General features: G+C 38.5%; 1 protein-coding gene across 1 annotated transcript in view; it reads right to left on the bottom strand.

Moving 5' to 3' along the window:
* Positions 1-307: 307 nt before the first annotated feature.
* Positions 308-17,426, bottom strand: part of LOC133837361 (hemicentin-2) — a 70,861-nt gene continuing 53,742 nt past the window's right edge. Inside the window, exons 3-8 of the mRNA XM_062268095.1 lie at positions 15,286-15,590; positions 12,326-12,396; positions 6,483-6,643; positions 2,310-2,518; positions 1,609-1,714; positions 308-1,487 (exon numbers count right to left, since the gene is read on the bottom strand). Of these exons, the coding sequence (XP_062124079.1) occupies positions 1,372-1,487; positions 1,609-1,714; positions 2,310-2,518; positions 6,483-6,643; positions 12,326-12,396; positions 15,286-15,590 (968 nt within the window). The 3' untranslated portion in view covers positions 308-1,371. The remainder of the gene's footprint in view (positions 1,488-1,608; positions 1,715-2,309; positions 2,519-6,482; positions 6,644-12,325; positions 12,397-15,285; positions 15,591-17,426) is intronic.

Raw genomic sequence — 17,426 nt, 5'->3', positions numbered from 1 at the left:
ATTTCGACTGCTGCTTGCTTACATACAGATTTATACTATATTCAACTAGGTTACCTTTACTTTTCATATGGTTTTAAATGCAATTTATTAGTATTTTTAATACTCTCAGCCCATGGGCAAATGCTTGAACATCATATTTTTTTTCTATTTTATTTGTTGACAATTTCGTATTTAATTATTTTACATCCTTGTTTCGATTATATACAGTTTCCGCCTTACGTCTACGCTAACAGATAAACTGATGCGATTTTCTCTCAAAACAAATAATTTTGCAAATATATTCTTTCCCCACCTGGAAGAACTTTAAATATGTTTTCAAATTAGCAAATGAAAATTGATTAATTTAAAAATATTTACTTTAGAATTTAGTAATTAATGTAGATAGAAGTTGTAATAATATTCACAGGTCATAGACGAAAGATATTTCAAATTGAAAAGAATTCTAATCATCAAAATTATTTGATCGATTGCATATTTTAAGAAATGTTAGAAACATAACTAATCAGAAAGCAAAAAATGATTGAAATATTTCCCTAGAATTCACGGGGTATAATAAATGTAAAGCCCGGATAAAATGGAAACAGACATAAATGAAATACCGAAGATAAACAGGCATAAATAAATGAAATATTTTTGTTTAATTAATGCAGCATAGCGAGTGTGAACTCCGACCATAAATGTTCAGTTTGGTATCTAGAAATTCCAATTTGTTTCAGTTGACCAATTGCTTGCGTTCTATTGCAATTCCAAAATTCATTTGTGATTCAGTTTGTTACACAACTAGAACGACTATGCACAGGTTGATAAGAATATTGATGCAATTTCATTTCATGCTGCATAAATATTTACGGTTATGTATTTATGTAAACATACGAGGACTCCCACTCGGACTTTCCATTTCCCACAGAACTGCAACAAAATGCAAAGTCAGATAAATGTGAATTCTTGGACACTTGAACACGTTGACTGCTTATGTCCAAAAGTTGAACAACTAGTTGCTTAGAGCTCGCAGAACTGGCAATTTCATGAGTTGCTTAAAATTCCGAAGTTGTGGAGAAAATGTTGCATTTTAATCTCAGTTGCTCCGAATTTTCTTGTATTTACTTATTAAGTAATTTAGCTAGTAGACAAAACCAACTAGCTTACACATAACATACAACATGTATTCGATTATACTTCGTATGGCATATTAATTAAATATATATTTTTTGTTTAAATTAATCTTATCAATTTGCTTGTGTTTTTTGTGTCTTTTTCAATGCATCTATTAATCTTGTTGGCCGAGTATTTTATTTACTTTAACCAATGGCTCTGCTTCCATTCACATCCATTCCATTAAATCAGCTTTTCTTTCTGCCCAGCCTCAACATGTCATGTCCTGTGTCCGACACTGATGACAATGACACTCAGCAGCAATCCCAGGACACATAAAGTATACGCCCGAGTTACAGGAGCCGATGACGTAACCGCCGAGGCGGAGGACTCCCCTAAAACGAAACATAATCCAAATTTAATATCTAATTGAATTGGAGACAAGGCAAGTGTGTGATGCACTTTCTATAAATTTATCGAAATTTTGTGTAAAGTTATACTATTTAATAAACTTACCATTTATTATGTTGAGCGTCACAGTTGCACTGGGACTGTTTGAGGGGCTACAAGTGTAATTGCCAGTATCACGCTTCTTGGCTGACTCAATGATTAATGAGCCGATCTGCGATTCAGTCAGGTTCACAAGATATGCAGAAAGAAATGACGGGCGAGAAAGAGAAAGCAAAAACGAAAGAGAGAGAATGAGAACAAGAAGAAAATGTCAACTAAAGTGCTTTTTATGTTGTTATGTTGCCAAAAAGCCAACAACTTTTCAGAACTCGAGGCAAAAGATAAACAAGTACAAGAACATCGAGCAAGTGGGTGAGGAAGATATTCATTTACAATATATGTATGTATCTGTGGCACATTAACTAAATATTTATCGTGTGCCTGTGACACGTTTGCAATGGCCAGACATTATGAATATTTGCCCAGAAAGACTTTTGCCGGACTTTATTGGGCGCGGCACGAACTTCGTTTCCGGCAATTTGGTAACTGAAATGCCTCGCAAATGAAACTTGCATGAAACAATATTATAATTTGGCGAAGTTGACGCGTCCTGTGTGCTGTCTGCTGTGTGTTGTGTGCTGTGTCCTGGCACAGAACGTACAGGATACGGTAGACGGACGTGGGCACACGAACGAATGCGAGGCGCAATTCGAAATCAAGTGTAATTAAATTAAAATCAACAAGGGAACAATTGGGGAGTGACTCACCGTGCTCTGTCCCTCGCCGCTCGCCTCTGGCAAATTCGGATCCAATTGTGTGCGATGGCGACGCGAATCGGCGGCCAACTGCTCGGCGCCATGGTACCACATGATGAACGTCGGAGGCTCTAAGGCACCACGCACAATGCATCGTAGGACGACATTGCTGCCAGCCTTGACATAGCGATCGGGCTCACCCAGAATTTCGGTTCGAGGAACTGCAAAGACATACATACATAATGATGTTCATAATTGTACTGCTGATGATGATGGTGATAATGATGATGTTGATAAGGGAAATTCGATGGGAAACGCTGCGCGTGTCTGTGTGAAATTGTGACATTGGCGCTAATCTATTGAATTAACAGCTGCTAGTCACGTCGCACACGTAAATCTGTGCACCTTTTTTGGGAGGGATCAGAGAAGAGCGAAGCAGAGCGGAGCTTCGCTTGGCACTAGCAAAATCCACTTTTCAATTTTTCACTTACTGATTCCATCTCCCTGCCAGCTGGCTGGCTGTCTTTGCCGCCGCAGACACGCACTGGCTGGCATAACGAACTATGTATGCCTCAGTCAGTTGCAAGTTACAGTTACAATTTACAAGTTACAAGTTGTGTCAAAATGCGAGAACCTTTATAAAAAATACATGGGCGAAAGTTGAAATTGTTGCCACACACACGCACACATTCTCACATCACTCTACCCACTCTTCCATTGGCCAGAAGTGTGCGATGTGCGATGTTGGATGTACGACGTGCGACGTGCGCTTTCAAATTCGACAAAATCACGTATACGACGAGTTTTCCCTTCTGTTACACACACAAAACTCTGCACAAAATTTCAGCGCGCATGTGTCTCTATGTAAAAGCACAATTGTGCATGTGTGTGAGCCTCTTCGCTTTTGGTTTGACACCAAACTGTGTCAGCTTGTCAAAATCGTCATGTTGTGCATGTTAGTTTTCCAGTTGCTTGACTAAGGATGCGCGATGCACGCGGCACCAAAACGCGTATGCAATGTTATTAGCCAATACCCTTGCCCCTTACTATTTTGCTTCTACCTCTTTGACACCACCTCTGTCACCATGGTCCCTCGCCCAGTTACTATACTCGATTTATTTTCAAATATTTTGCCAAAAAAAACAAAACTTCAGGCTAGTATTAGGTGACAGCTTAAATTGGATTTGGAAACATTTTTGTATGTTGGTGGAAGATACAAAAATGTATAGAGAAAATAATTCTTTTCGTATGGCATTTATAAAATATTCCGTTGAAGCAAATCAAGGTTGAGTTTTGATCAAATTATAAAAGTGCAAGATAGCATGGCATAAAATAAAACCACATAGAAACTTTAAGTGCGGAGTCGAAAAGTTTTCAATGCGGTAACCACAATTTCAGCTAATTCTCAGCTGAATGCGGCCAAGTGGACAAAGGAAATGGAAGCGTGGATGGGGATTAGTGTGAAACAAATGAGGGCAACTTAAATTAATTGGGTTTATGGCAAAATGCTTTTAGGGAAATTAGTTAAGTTTCAAATGTGCAGCCAGGGTGCAGAGGCTGCGTATAAACATCTCAGCAAAATTGTCACTTTTGATGGCGAGATAAAACGTAAAAGCGCCCGCCAAAAGAAAAACCGACCATCGACTGCTGCTTTCCACACCAAACCAAAAAAAAAACAAATGGGCTTTGACTGTACAAGATTAGCAGCAAATTAAATAAGCAGACGAACCGAGCTCAATCCTGTAAATGAATGAGAATTGAGCAGAGCAAAGGATGAGGCGAGGGGATGGAGAGCGAAATCAAACGAGACGAGCAGAAAACAAATCTCATAAAACCAAATCTAGTTTGTCGTTCAATGATGCAGAAAAAAATAAATTCATTCATTCTGGATGTGTGGAACTGACAATGGTCGAAAATTGATTATTTTGGGAAGAAAGCTTTTAAGTATATTTAAAGCATTACATTGATTAAAAATGTGCAGCTTTAGTGCCGTTGGTGTCTCAACTGTTTGATCTGCATATTGTTGTATACTTTATGTAAGAACATATATTTTAGCTTATTTTAGCTGAAGCAGTTCGTGTCATTAGCATTTGCCACTTTTGACGTTTCCTACCATTGTGCAGCAAAACATCAAGTAAATGATCAAAAACCAGAGTAACTGACGTTTTAACCAACAACAAAGAAAACAAATACACATTCACACCCAAATACACACACACACTGTTCTAGAGACATGGAAGCACGCATTGGCATAACAAATTGACCGAAAACTACGATCCCATTATCCCAACGAGCAATGGCCAAGAGGGCTCAGAAATCAAGCATCAGGCAGAAGCAGAGCCTAACATAAAATACATTGGCATCGGACAGCGATGCCATGGAGCAGGCAGCAGGCAGCAGGACACTGCGAAAGGGGCTCCAGAGGAGGCGGGGGAAGGGTGAGAGGACGAGAGGCGAGAATCGACAACATGCAAAGGGAGTTTTAGTCGTTTGCACAGACAAAACGATGCAATAAATACAAATTACATGGCAGGGCACAAAATCACAAAAATGAGAAAAGAAAAGGAAGCTGAAAATGGAATAGCAATGGAGCTCGAGGTGGGGAGCCGCGGAGGCAAGGGAAACTAGGTGCTGCCGATAATGGTTATGGCAGCCAAGTGAACACCATAACCAGCTCTAGCTTCAGCTTCAGCGACAGCTTCAGATTCAGTTCAGAACTCAAACCCAACACCATTTTAACAGACAAAGCCAAAGTTGGACATGAGACTTCGAGTTGGCGGCGCAGTGTGCCAAATGGCTGCAAATAACGGTTATGCTGTTTCTGGCCAAGAAAAATCTCGAAAATAAAAATGGAGAAACGCCTGCAGGCCGCCGCAGCCGCCGTCTGACAAAAAATATCCCTGGGCCCAAAAATCTATTGTATTCGAATTCTCCGTTGGCAACGAACGCATTGAAATCCTTTATTCCTCAACTTGTCGTTAGATTAACGCACACTGTGGCCGCGCATACGTAATTTACCCCCTCCATGACATGCTGTGCCTTTCTCACCCCTGCTTCAATCAAACCCCTTGTTACCATTTCATACAAGTTTCTCATTCGGTTGACTACCTGTTGGACGTCACTGTCGCCTCTTGCTATTCAACATTACAGTGCCGTCTTGCTCTTTGTCATGCCTAATACCCACACATGAGCACGAGCACACAAGCACACAAACACACAGACGAGACACATGCACACACGAGTGCTTAGCATACAAATTAGCTCAAGCGGATATGCGAAAATCACTTTTTGGCAGCGCCTTATCGAGTTTGCGCTCTCCTCGCAACAGGCGGTGGCGTCTCCCACCCAGCTGCATGCCACACATTCTCTCTGGTCTTAAGACTGATTTACTTATCTGCCATACAAATCCAAGAGTTTTCGCTTGAAATTCTATTCAATTTCAGCATTTGTTAAACATCACAAAAACTAGTAGCTTACGAACAAGTTGGCAAACGAAATATAATACTAGGAAGCTTATAGTTCTAGATATTTATAAGACTGGTCAGCTAATGTTTCGTATTCACCAAAATACTCGAGTGTGTTCAAAAATAACGTAATTGACAAATGAAGTTTGTAGTCCAAATAGGTAATTTCTGGATGTGTGTATATTTTGCGGGCAAATATGAAATTTAATTAACTCGTTTTGGCCAGCAAACTAGAATTCAGCCTTAACAAAACCAACTAAGAATACATACACAAAAGTTTTCTCGTTAAAAAAAAAAAACTTTTGCTAAAGCTGAAGTACAATTTTTCTTTATGCTGGTCAGAAAGAGTTTTCAGATGTTTTTCAATGAACATTCAGCAAAACCACAATTTCAATGCAATTTTTGTGAGCAATTGCCAAAGCAAAAGCAAAGCGACCGCATGAAAGTTCTACACGTATGCAAATATGCCCTTCTCCCCCCCCTGTTGTGTTGTCTGACTAAAAACTTTTCACATATGCATGCTTCTTATTCATTTATGTGTTCGTTTGTGTGTGCGTGTGGGTGTATGCGTGTATGAGTGTGTGTGTGTATATCCATTTACTGCCACTTGACCTTTGACATTATGCATTAATTGCATGCACTTCAAAGGCTCTGGCCATGTTGCAGTACAAGGACTAGTCTCATATTCACGCTCTTATCCTTGCTCCTGACCGTGACTTACCAACAACTTGCAGCTGGACACGCGCGCTCACTTTGGGCTCCGTGGAGACCTGACACTCGTAGGTGCCAGCATCTCGCGCCTGCACATATTTAATCTGAAGTGTCCAGTACTTGTCTGGCTGCTTGAGTGCGAGGAAACGCTGATCCGCAATGAAGACAGCCCTAAAATAAAGTTATATAAAATTAAACATTTTCCATATTATAATAAAATAACTATTGGATATACATTGCAATGACAAAATATTGTAGTAATTAGTTTAGTATTTAATTATAATCGATGGGTTAAAGCAATTTTTAATTTGTATATAAATTTGTATATTAACCAAGACACTCGAATGTGCTCGACTCTCAGATATCTTTAACCCATTTTAATAAGAGCAATACAGTGCGGTATTATTCCTTAATTATATCAAATTAATATACTACACAAATACTGAGTATAGCGAAGGTTTAATTTGGTATATGTTAAGTTAAGACCCATTTTGTCAAAGGACCCGTTTTTTATTGCCACACAAACGTACACAAATACATCATAAATACTGTAGTTGTTATTGTATGTGTCGAAAATCGCGATTCTAGGTACAAAATTATTCATGCTATTTGATGTTTGTTCGATTTTCGAAGCGTGTCAAAAATTTGATATACAATTTTATTTGGGTGCAATCAGAACAAAAGCTATATCTGTAATTGTCTCTGAGATGTACATACATAGGAGTGCAAAGTATTTTTAAATAAATGCTGCAAACTGAATAAGCTTGGTTTAGATTCGCTCATTAATTATTATTTGAATATTAACAAATATCGAATCGTATTAATTCGTTATACGCTCTATCTTTCGATCGGTTGGGTGTAAGATCATACGGCAATGATTCTGAAATTTTTGACGTATTTTGGCTAATATTGGGTATATTTATCGAAAAAAGTGCGATATCAACTAATAATACCACTTGCAAATTTTGGCGCCTTCAAAATATTATATTTCAAATTGCTTTCCAATTCTCTAAAAAAGCAAATGTCAAAAAATGAAAGGAAGTAGAAAATGTTCAAGGAAAATAGCCAAGACGATCAATTTGACCAGTTTGTACTGGAATATGATCGTTGCAGATGGAATTGCTTATTATGATGTGAAGCGGAAATAAGAAGAGTAAATTGATGAATAATAAATAAAATTGATATATACTTATACCTCTTTAAATGACCTCAGTGTCGCATATTTGATTAAATTGCTAATATTTGGTTGATTTGCTTCTATTGCCTTTGATATTCTACTTCTTCCTGCCTGATTTTTAGTCACTAATTGAAGAATATATATATTATATAAATTGAAAACATTACATAAAATTATATATTGATATCATCATCGAATCGATGCTCTAATATTAATATTGAAGTTAATTCCTTGTGTCTGTTACATACATTTAGTGAAGGATCATGTCATAATACTCTTCAACTCTATCAGTATCGGGTATTAACATAATTAAAAACATTATAACTAAAGTACTATTTTTTAATACGTGTAAATACAATTTTCAAATATTCGGAGTCCTGTTAAAAGATAGACTTACTCATCTCTTGTAGGATAAGTGAATATATCTTTTGTAATCAGAGCTTCAACAAAGTAAAATGCAACGACTATTCTGGTAAATTTATGCTCAAATGGGGATGGGAGTAACATTTCAACTTGTTCATTTGCAACGAGGAAATCTTTTCAAGGCAACTGCAATGGCCGCAACAAAAAAGTAACAGCAACAGTAGTGGCAATAAAAACAGGCCCACTTACGCGCTAAGCTCCGTTGCTAATGGCCACTCAAAGTTATTTAGTTGCGGCATTTAAACAGCTCAACCTCCTTTCCCCTTTAGTGACCGAGCGATGGTGGCAGACGGCAGAAGGGGAGGTGGCAGGAAGAGTTCCCAGCGAGTCGACAACAATGTTGTGTATGTTGCAACAACAATAACAACAGTGGGAAGTGACGCCATGCAAATAAGTGCGGCAAGAGAGAAAAAAACGAGAGAGAGAGAGGGAACGGAGTTGCTGAAATAAGTTGCATTTAATGTTATTGTTGCGATATTTTTGTACGGCATTTGCTGCAAAATTTTCCTCGGCCATTTGCACAAAGTGCAAAAATGCTTCCGTCTCCAGCAGAAAAGTGCAGCAACTAAAAACCAAGCCCATTCCCCCGCCTGACCCCCGCACATATGTATGCGTTGACATTGCTTATTAAAGGACCTCTTTGGCTACCCTCTTCCCTACTCCTTCCTCTCCCATTTTCCACTTCCACCCCTACTTTCCTTTTGCACTAACAAGTTTTGATACTAAACCCAGATTAGACCCTTGCGTTTTGCACTCGTAAAACTCGACATTTTATGACTTTTGCCATTTCCTTTGCTCCCCTTTTTTTTTGCAATGCTTTGCACTGCTCTCTTTCTCTACACCTCTCCGCCATCCATATTGTTCACTATTCAACTTTTACACCAACTCCCGAGCTTTGGCCGTATTTCTTATCCAGATTTTGTAGTTACTTTATAATTTTCATCTCATTTTAAGTTTCGCTTTATTCTGTTGACTTTTTCTCCACATTATTTTCCATATTTTCATAACATTGCCCCTCATTTTCCCATAAATATTTCTATTGTTATGGACTGGTTTTAAATGCACGTTACCGTCAGGAAGTGAAACGTCCGAACCTAGGAGTGGTATTAAATTGTGTGGCTTTTTTGACGAAGGAGCAGTGACACTGCTTTCATGAAAAATAATCAGTGAGCTAGATATGTAAATATCCCAATTAAATATTTATGTTTAAAATTCTGACTTAAGGGCTTTGAACAATCTGTCAATGACCCAACATTTTATTGTAAACTGTTCAATTCGAATCGAATGAAAGAGATATTATAGCCTTGGGGGTAAACGTCAAAGTCAAATTTGAGGGTTGATTATAGCAAGTGCTCCCATTGGTAATAAATGACACGCATCCCAAGTGCAAAGATAATAGATAACAAGTTGACACCAGCAGCAACACCTGACGTAATTACCCTGCCCACAGGACGTAAGCGAGATGTTTGTAGCATTGTATGTGTTCTGTCTTGACCGCACTTGAGGCCAAGTGCAAACAGAAATAATCTATTGTGTGAGCGGGACTATAAATACAAAGGGTTGCTTTTGCGTCCAACAGATAGCAAACAAAGGGCGCCAAGCATGTGACATTTATATGATAGTGTAAACACATCATTTGAGCTATTATACAATACACATTCCCTTGCCCAAAGCCCCTATTCTGTTGTTCCCTACTTGAGGAGTGGACAGTGCAACGTGCAGTAGCTAAAAGTTTTTGAAATCTATTGCCATTGTGTGTATGTTTGATGTCGAGGACATCTTTCGTTAGGGAGTCTGAATAAGAAAACTTTCTAGATAAATGTGACGTAAGACATTGGAGCTTGGAAGGACACGCACACACACAGAGACACAATCAACTGACACGACGAGACCGAGCAGCGAGCACCGAGAAGACAACGGAAGTGGCTGTGCAGGAAGGCAGACTGCAATGGCTAGCATACAGGAAGCAATCAGTAAGGACACTATCTGGGCTTAATTTCAATGGTACTTTGTTTGTCTCAGCCTCAACCTCAACTTCAGCTACAGCAGCAGGTGCACCTGTCACCTGCCACCTGCCACTCCTGCTGCATCTTCAGAGTCAAGCTCAACTCCAATACTATATTGTACGCTACACCTTTGCAGCTGCAGTTCTTCCTATGTTGACAGTCATTCATTCGGGCCAGCCATTCATCCGTTTGGCAGACAAACAGGCAGCGCCTTATCTAATGTGAAAGGTTCATTGGTTTTACTTTTCTATCAAAGTAATAAGCTGGAAATGTTTGTACCCTCATCCCACAGCACAAATGGCAAACGTTGGCTAAAACAGCACAGAGTCTGGAGAAAAAAATATATATAAAAATAGAAGAAGACACGAGCATGCGACACACTCTCAAGTAAAGTTTTGCAGAATTTCACAAAAATGCAATGAAATTGCAGACTTGAGTTTACGCTTCACATGCCACATAGACGCACACACACAAATTCGATATGGACAGGACAGAGTCAGCAGGCAGCAAGCAACTTTTCTGAGCGAGAAAGCCACCTGGCGAAATGGTTAGCTTGTTATTGGACACGCAGATTGAAATTGAAATACATGTTGCCACTTGGCACACTTAATTCATTTTCAAGTAAATTGTTTTCACTCCAAGAGGATTTCACAGTCTTGTCAGGTAGCTTCTGAGTATTCTTTGTCAGCTTAAGCTTTTACCTATCTTTTTATATGTACACTTTAGTTCAGTTTCTTCCGTATATGTCGTTTTATTTAAACGTAGCGTTTGAGCAACTTATGACCAACATCCAATTTCTAGGGAAAAAATATAAATTCACATTGAAGATGTTTGCTCAAGCCGATTATCTTTCAAACATACTTAAATGCTTACGATCAATAATGATTACTTACTAACATACAATTAAAATAAAGTTATTTAACATGAGGCGGCGCTCAAGTGGAGATTGGTCATCTAAGAGATACAAAAAATAGAAGCAACTGAAGTATATTCAAATCTAATTCGATGTTTTGGAGATGTTCCATTTCATTTCCATCAATTTTAGTGATAATTTCGGCTGATTTTTGATGAATCCACGCAAAGTTTCTATGTAATGACCACGAATTTTGATTGGCCTATATGTTGATTGTCATTTGTATCCTTACGACCACATTGAAAACGTGGAAACCACTCATGCAGTATTCTACGGGATAGGCAATCATCGCCATAAACTTATTTCATCAATTGAAACGTTTCGGTAAATAAATTTTAAAACCAAATTTAATGTTGGCTCTTTGTTCGAAGCTCAACATAACACAAACACATCGATAACACAAACATACTGGCACTTAAATAACTTAAATAACTTCACTTTCAATGTCATGAAATTCTCACTGAACAATCGACAAAAGACAGCAGATTCTAACACACCAGTCGACATCTAGATGAAGACACCAGGGGGCGGTAGATACAAAAAGTCCTGTTTTCTTTGGAACGCACTTTGTAAACCTTCCTTCCTAGAACCCTACAGGGTGATGTTTTTATTCAGAGACTTATTAATGATAAAATAGATTCTTCGGGCCTATTAAGCCAAATAATTTTTGGCTGTTTCGGTCAGCATCACTAGGAACTTTCTTTTTCTTTTTATTCCACGTATAACTATGCTTGCTATAATCCCTTCCGCACTCTGTGTGAGATTTATAATAACATTCAAAAAACCATCCAAAAAACGTTAATACCACAATATTTATATATTATTTATATATATATTTAAATATTTTTCTTGTTTCTATTGGTATAGTATTATTAAATTTATTTCGCTAGTTTTCCAACGTATTATTAAGTGTTCGCGGTTTTCGATTAATGAGTGCTGTTCAACATTTATTTCGCTTTGTTTAACAAGCCCATGCTTGGTATCCCTGGCAACTTATTATAATGAATATTAACTTTATAAAGATGGCGATGACTCTCTATTTTTGATGAAATATAATAGCAAAGTATTTAATTATGTGTTATTACGTATCCATCTTCATGAAAAAACAATTTAAAGAATGATGTTGTCATTTAAAAGCTACAATTTGCAAGTATCATGTTGTTAGCATAAGAAACTTAACATTGGGTTGAAACGTCAAAAAAAGGAGTTCTGCTGTATTTTAAACAGTAGTAATTATTATGAATCAAATTTCATTGCCACTCAATAAAATCTAATTTACGTTTTAATTGCATGTAAAATAGTTATTATAACATATGTATCATTTGTTGTCTTACCTGTCAACTGTGAGTATGTGTCCGTCACGAAGTCGAATCCAGGACACGGACTTGTTGCCAAGCTGCTTAACCTGAGGCAAACAAAAGTCAGTTGTCAGTTACTAGTAATGCAGTTCAATAAATACATAATAACAATTTATGAAGTTATAAAACTAAAATTTAAAACCTAACTTTTAAATTGTAAATGTATGATGTAGTATTATGAAAATTAATAGAAAATTAAATTAATAAACTTTCAAAAAGCAGTAAATCTTGCAATTAGTATGTGTTGATGTCTGAAACTAAAATATATATTACATACTTTTACTTCTTATACAATGTATATAAGATTTTGCCCGGATGGGTAACCGAAAATGTAATTTCAATGCTCCTAAGTACTGACTATAATCAACAAGTGACAATTATAGTAGCTCAAGAGGAGCGGGGTCGAAGAAAGTCAAATGGAGGCATACCAAAGTTACCACAGATTAACCGAGTGCAAATTACTGCACCGAAATGTATGCAACGCTTTTGCAAACAGACGCACACGACGAAACAAAATTGAAATGTAATTAAATACCAAAATGAACATGAACCTATCAAGCAGAAACTCACACACACACACACATACAGTTAGGGAAATCCATAGACGCACACTCTTCTCTAGCTGATATAATCGAAATGTGTCGTAGTTAGTAAATCTAAAATACATTTAAACACAGACATACAGACGGGGTCACACAGAGAGAGTCGTTTGTGAATGCGTTCTGGTATCCACATTTACATGAAAATTATTTTGTGTATTCAACACTTTGGAACAGATTGAACTAGCTTTCCCTTCGGCATACCCCGCAACCCCGATATCTAACTATTTCTGGCTCTGCAGTTGATCCATTAAATGCGCTTGTCGCTGCTTTCTAATTTGAATGTAATGGACTCATTAGGCACTCGATGCATGTGTCAGATTTAATTATGGTAGTGCAGCAGCAGCAACATCAGGAGCAGCAAAATATATTCCTTAATTTAATACATTCGACAATTGCTGAAAAGAACTTGAAGAAGGTATGCCTTAAACAAGCCAATTGCCAACTGCAACGAAGTCAAAAGGATGCTCAACGTCCTTCACCTGACGACGTTAGCATGGAATGGAACAAGTGAGACCAATTTTGAAAAGAGCTCCATTCGGTCAGTTTCACTTGGGCCTGAGCCTGGGTCTGTGCCAGGCATTTGGCATGGCGATGGAAAAGGGACAAGCCGAGCCAAGCCAAGCCGAGCCAAGTCGTCATTCAACTGTGCCACTTAAAGCGGCAGTTGGACAAAGAGCTGCACGGTATGCCAGCCGCAGCAGCATGGACTGGACATAAAGTGCAAAGGGAACGAGCATGAGTACGACTATGAGTACTCGTAATTGACAAACATTGAGTTGCAAGCTATTCACTTTGCCTCTTCACTATTGAGGGCGGCAGGTGGGAGAGGAAGCAACGGCCGTTGCCGTTGCCGTTGAAATTGTGCCACTTAATTGACCATGACAACGAAAAATTAACATTGTTCCTTTTGTGGAAATGGAAGTTGGGGAAAAATGGTAAACGGGGAAATTACAGCGCAAAAGAGACGACGGCCATACATTTAATATTTCTCTGCTGAAGCAGCTGCCAGCTGCCGCTTGCCGGTTGCCTGCTGGCTGCCATGCGATTAATAGCTATGGCCCAACAATTTTGTGTCTGAGCCACACAAGAATTTGAATTTCATTCTGCCGTCGAGCTGTGTGTTATTTGGCCAATTACTGGGCATGCTCTTTGCTCCGAATATCAAGAGAATGCCTAAATTAGAATGTCTTAAAGAGTGAAGACTTTGTTCCATAAATAAATGCGACTCAGGCGTGATAATTGGCTTTGAAAGCAGACATTTTGCAAATTTCTTATATTGACAGAGACACATTGAAATATCCTTCAACTTTAAGTGCACTTCTCACAGCAAAATTAAAAAAATTCTCTTCTTTCATGGCGGAAAACTTTTGTCAATTTTGGGATCCAAAAATAGAAAGCTAATAAATCAAATTTCAAATTTCCTACTTATAAGGATTAAAGCTTTCGGCACAGCTTAGTTTGAGTATGTTTTCATTAGTATTATTTAAGAGTCAATATTAAAAGATGAAAATGAATTGTAGTTATGTTGGTCACACAAACAATAGTCAATTAAAAAGCAATATGATAATTTCGTGAATATTCATTATTAATATTTCAGCAAACCAAAGCTTTATTTTCAATTTGGGCAGTGAAATACATTTGGGATTCCATTGGAATTGCTTTACGTGAGCCTCTTTTTAAAGTTCTCGAGGGATATTATAGCATTTGTCGACTTTACGGGCGTGATAATAAGGGAAAGAGGCGAACAGGAGAGGAGATGTGGCAAGCACGTAATGCCATAAAACTAATTTGTTTAAATTTAATTTCGGTTTTCGGCGAACGCAATACAATATTTACAACTTCTGAGCAAACAATTTGCATGTTCGACGGTCAAAGTTGACCTTTAAACACCTGCGCAAACAGAAAACGAACCTGCCACCTGCTGCTACACCCCTTTCCCCTTTTTGTGTCCACGCGATGACCGAGGGGCATAATTTGGTGGCATTTGTTTTTGAGCTTTGTGTTAAATACACGATGCGGTCACACCTCATGGTTGAGAGCCTCGAGTTGCTTCGCAAATATTTACGCAATAAAATTTAATGTATTTTCTATGGCATGTCGATGGTCGATGGTGGTGGGTGGAGGGAGAAGGGAGGAGGAAAGTAGAGGCGAGGGAAGGATAGAGAATAACAATAATTACAAATAAAAACATGCACGCAAGGGCAAAAGCACAGCAAGCACGCAAAGCAATAGAAATATCTGGTCATAAAAATAAAATAAAGCCAAAACTATGGAGAATTATTTGTGCCGCATAAGCAGTCAGATAATAAGGCGACTGATTAGGGTTGAACTCACCCGACAAGGCAGATAAGCATGTGTACCGATCTGTGTGGTTACATTCGATGTGGCATAGCCATCCAGATAGGGCTCCACCAGCACACCACTCGCCAGCAGGGCGCCGACCTCGGGCATTAGAGACGAGCTCTGAGCCGCCGCAAATGCTGCTGCGGCCGCTGACGACGCCACTGATGATGTCGCCGAAGCTGAAGCTGAAGCCGAAGCCGAAGCCGAGGAGGATGAGGATGATGAATCCATGCCGCTCTCATCGAAATTGGCGGCGGCTGTGACTGCTGTGGCTGCTGTCGTCTGTGGATGTGATGCTGAAATTGATTTGGCCACAGAGAAAAGAAAGTTGTTTTCTTGTTAATCGAAATGGCAATTTGAGCTACGATTCGGCAAAGCTTCTGTCACGTACATGTCACACGTGGGACTCAAAGGTGTGTGTGCTAGTGTGGGTTATTGGAGGCCAAGGATCTGCCTTGGTTGTCTACATTAAAGCTAAGATTTTCAAATAGTTTGTGCAACTATTTGATTACTTACTTCACTGAAGATAATCTTTAATTATATTTTGATTACCATTTTTACTACAGAATAAATTATCAATTTGAAAATTTAAATATATCGTTAAGGCTCATTAGTCTCCCTTATTTTTATACATTTTCTAATTTTACTGACATTTTTGTCATTTTATTATTATCATATTTTCATACTATATCCGCAACTATTTGCTTACTTATTTTATTACTTAGTCATTACTCATTGAATATAATCTTGATAAACTTCTTCACAACAGAATATATTAAAAATTTAATATGAATTGAATTCAACATTAAAGTTTAGTACTCTCTTTTTAACTGAGAATTTTAATAGTTACCGATTTCATCAATAGATTCGTTATTATATACATATAAATTTTATTTTGTTGAAAGCACTCACTACAAAATAAATTATAATTTTAATATAAATATCCAATATATCGTTAAAGCTCATTAGGCTCTCGTTTTATACATTTTCTAATTTTATTGACGTTAATGCATAAATAATTTCACAGTTCGTTGTCGAAATTGACAAAATGAGCTCGATGACTTCCCAGCGGGAGAAGCACCCAAACACCCCAGATTTAACAACAACATAAACAATACCGAAAACCTAACAACATTAATTGACGATGTGGCAAATATGCGCATGACGCGTATTCACACAAAACCCGCAGCGTGAGCTAACAGCTATACCGCCAAGTCAGTCAGCCTGACATGAGGACCTGCCACACCTTCATGCACACTCGCACACGCACAAACACACTCGTACACTCACTCATACATCAGAAACACACACACAGCTCGCAACTCGTAGCTGCTGGTGACGGCAGATGGCGTGTCTGCTTTTGTTTTGTGGCGACTGTCAGTTTTTGGTTTCGAATTAATCAACGGCGTTTAAGTGGCTTCTACGAGTCGTCACCACTTGCATCAACCAACACCAACACCATCATCATCATCACCACATCACAGCACAACACATCAAGCACCGCCCTCATACTCGTACAGAAGCAGCTATTGCTTTAGGAGTCGTGTTGTGATTTTCGCGCTGCAAAGGTTTTTTTTTTAATGAATGGCGTTCATTAAAATTGATTGTTGTTTGCGGCGTCACCACAGCCGATGACTTGGCGATACGCACTCTCCACTCAGTCCGCCTCCGACCCAATCCACTCATCTGTGTGGCGGGTCAGACGGATGAGTTGCTCAGCGCTTGAACGGTTGAGAGGTCAGTAGTGAGGCTCATTGGCAATCGCTGTTGCTACGCATGATATTTGCTGAATCGCCAATTAACCAGCAATTTCTCCAAATGAAATGCTATTCGGCTAAATCGCCCATCAACTTGTTCACCCCTTCTCTCTCCGTTAAAATTTCCATTGATTTTTACGCGATTTCGCCGTGATTTGCTTACTTCCGACCGCACTCAGCGCAACTTTTTGGTATAAATTCGAATTTTGCGTAATGCTCCGAGGCCCCAAACAGGGCTTTTGTTACCATCTTTGACTTTGACTGTCGTCTGTCGCCTGCCGATGACAGTTTCACTTGATTTTTTGTTCAGTTCAGTTCAGTTCAGTTCAGTTGGGTTTAGTTTTATTTTAATTTTTCTATTTTTAGCTGTGAATC

This window comes from Drosophila sulfurigaster, chromosome 2R (assembly GCF_023558435.1).
Source record: "Drosophila sulfurigaster albostrigata strain 15112-1811.04 chromosome 2R, ASM2355843v2, whole genome shotgun sequence".
In the NCBI taxonomy this organism is placed as follows: domain Eukaryota; kingdom Metazoa; phylum Arthropoda; class Insecta; order Diptera; family Drosophilidae; genus Drosophila; species Drosophila sulfurigaster.
Note: the sequence above shows the minus strand (reverse complement) of the source record. Positions and strands in the feature narration are given on the sequence as shown.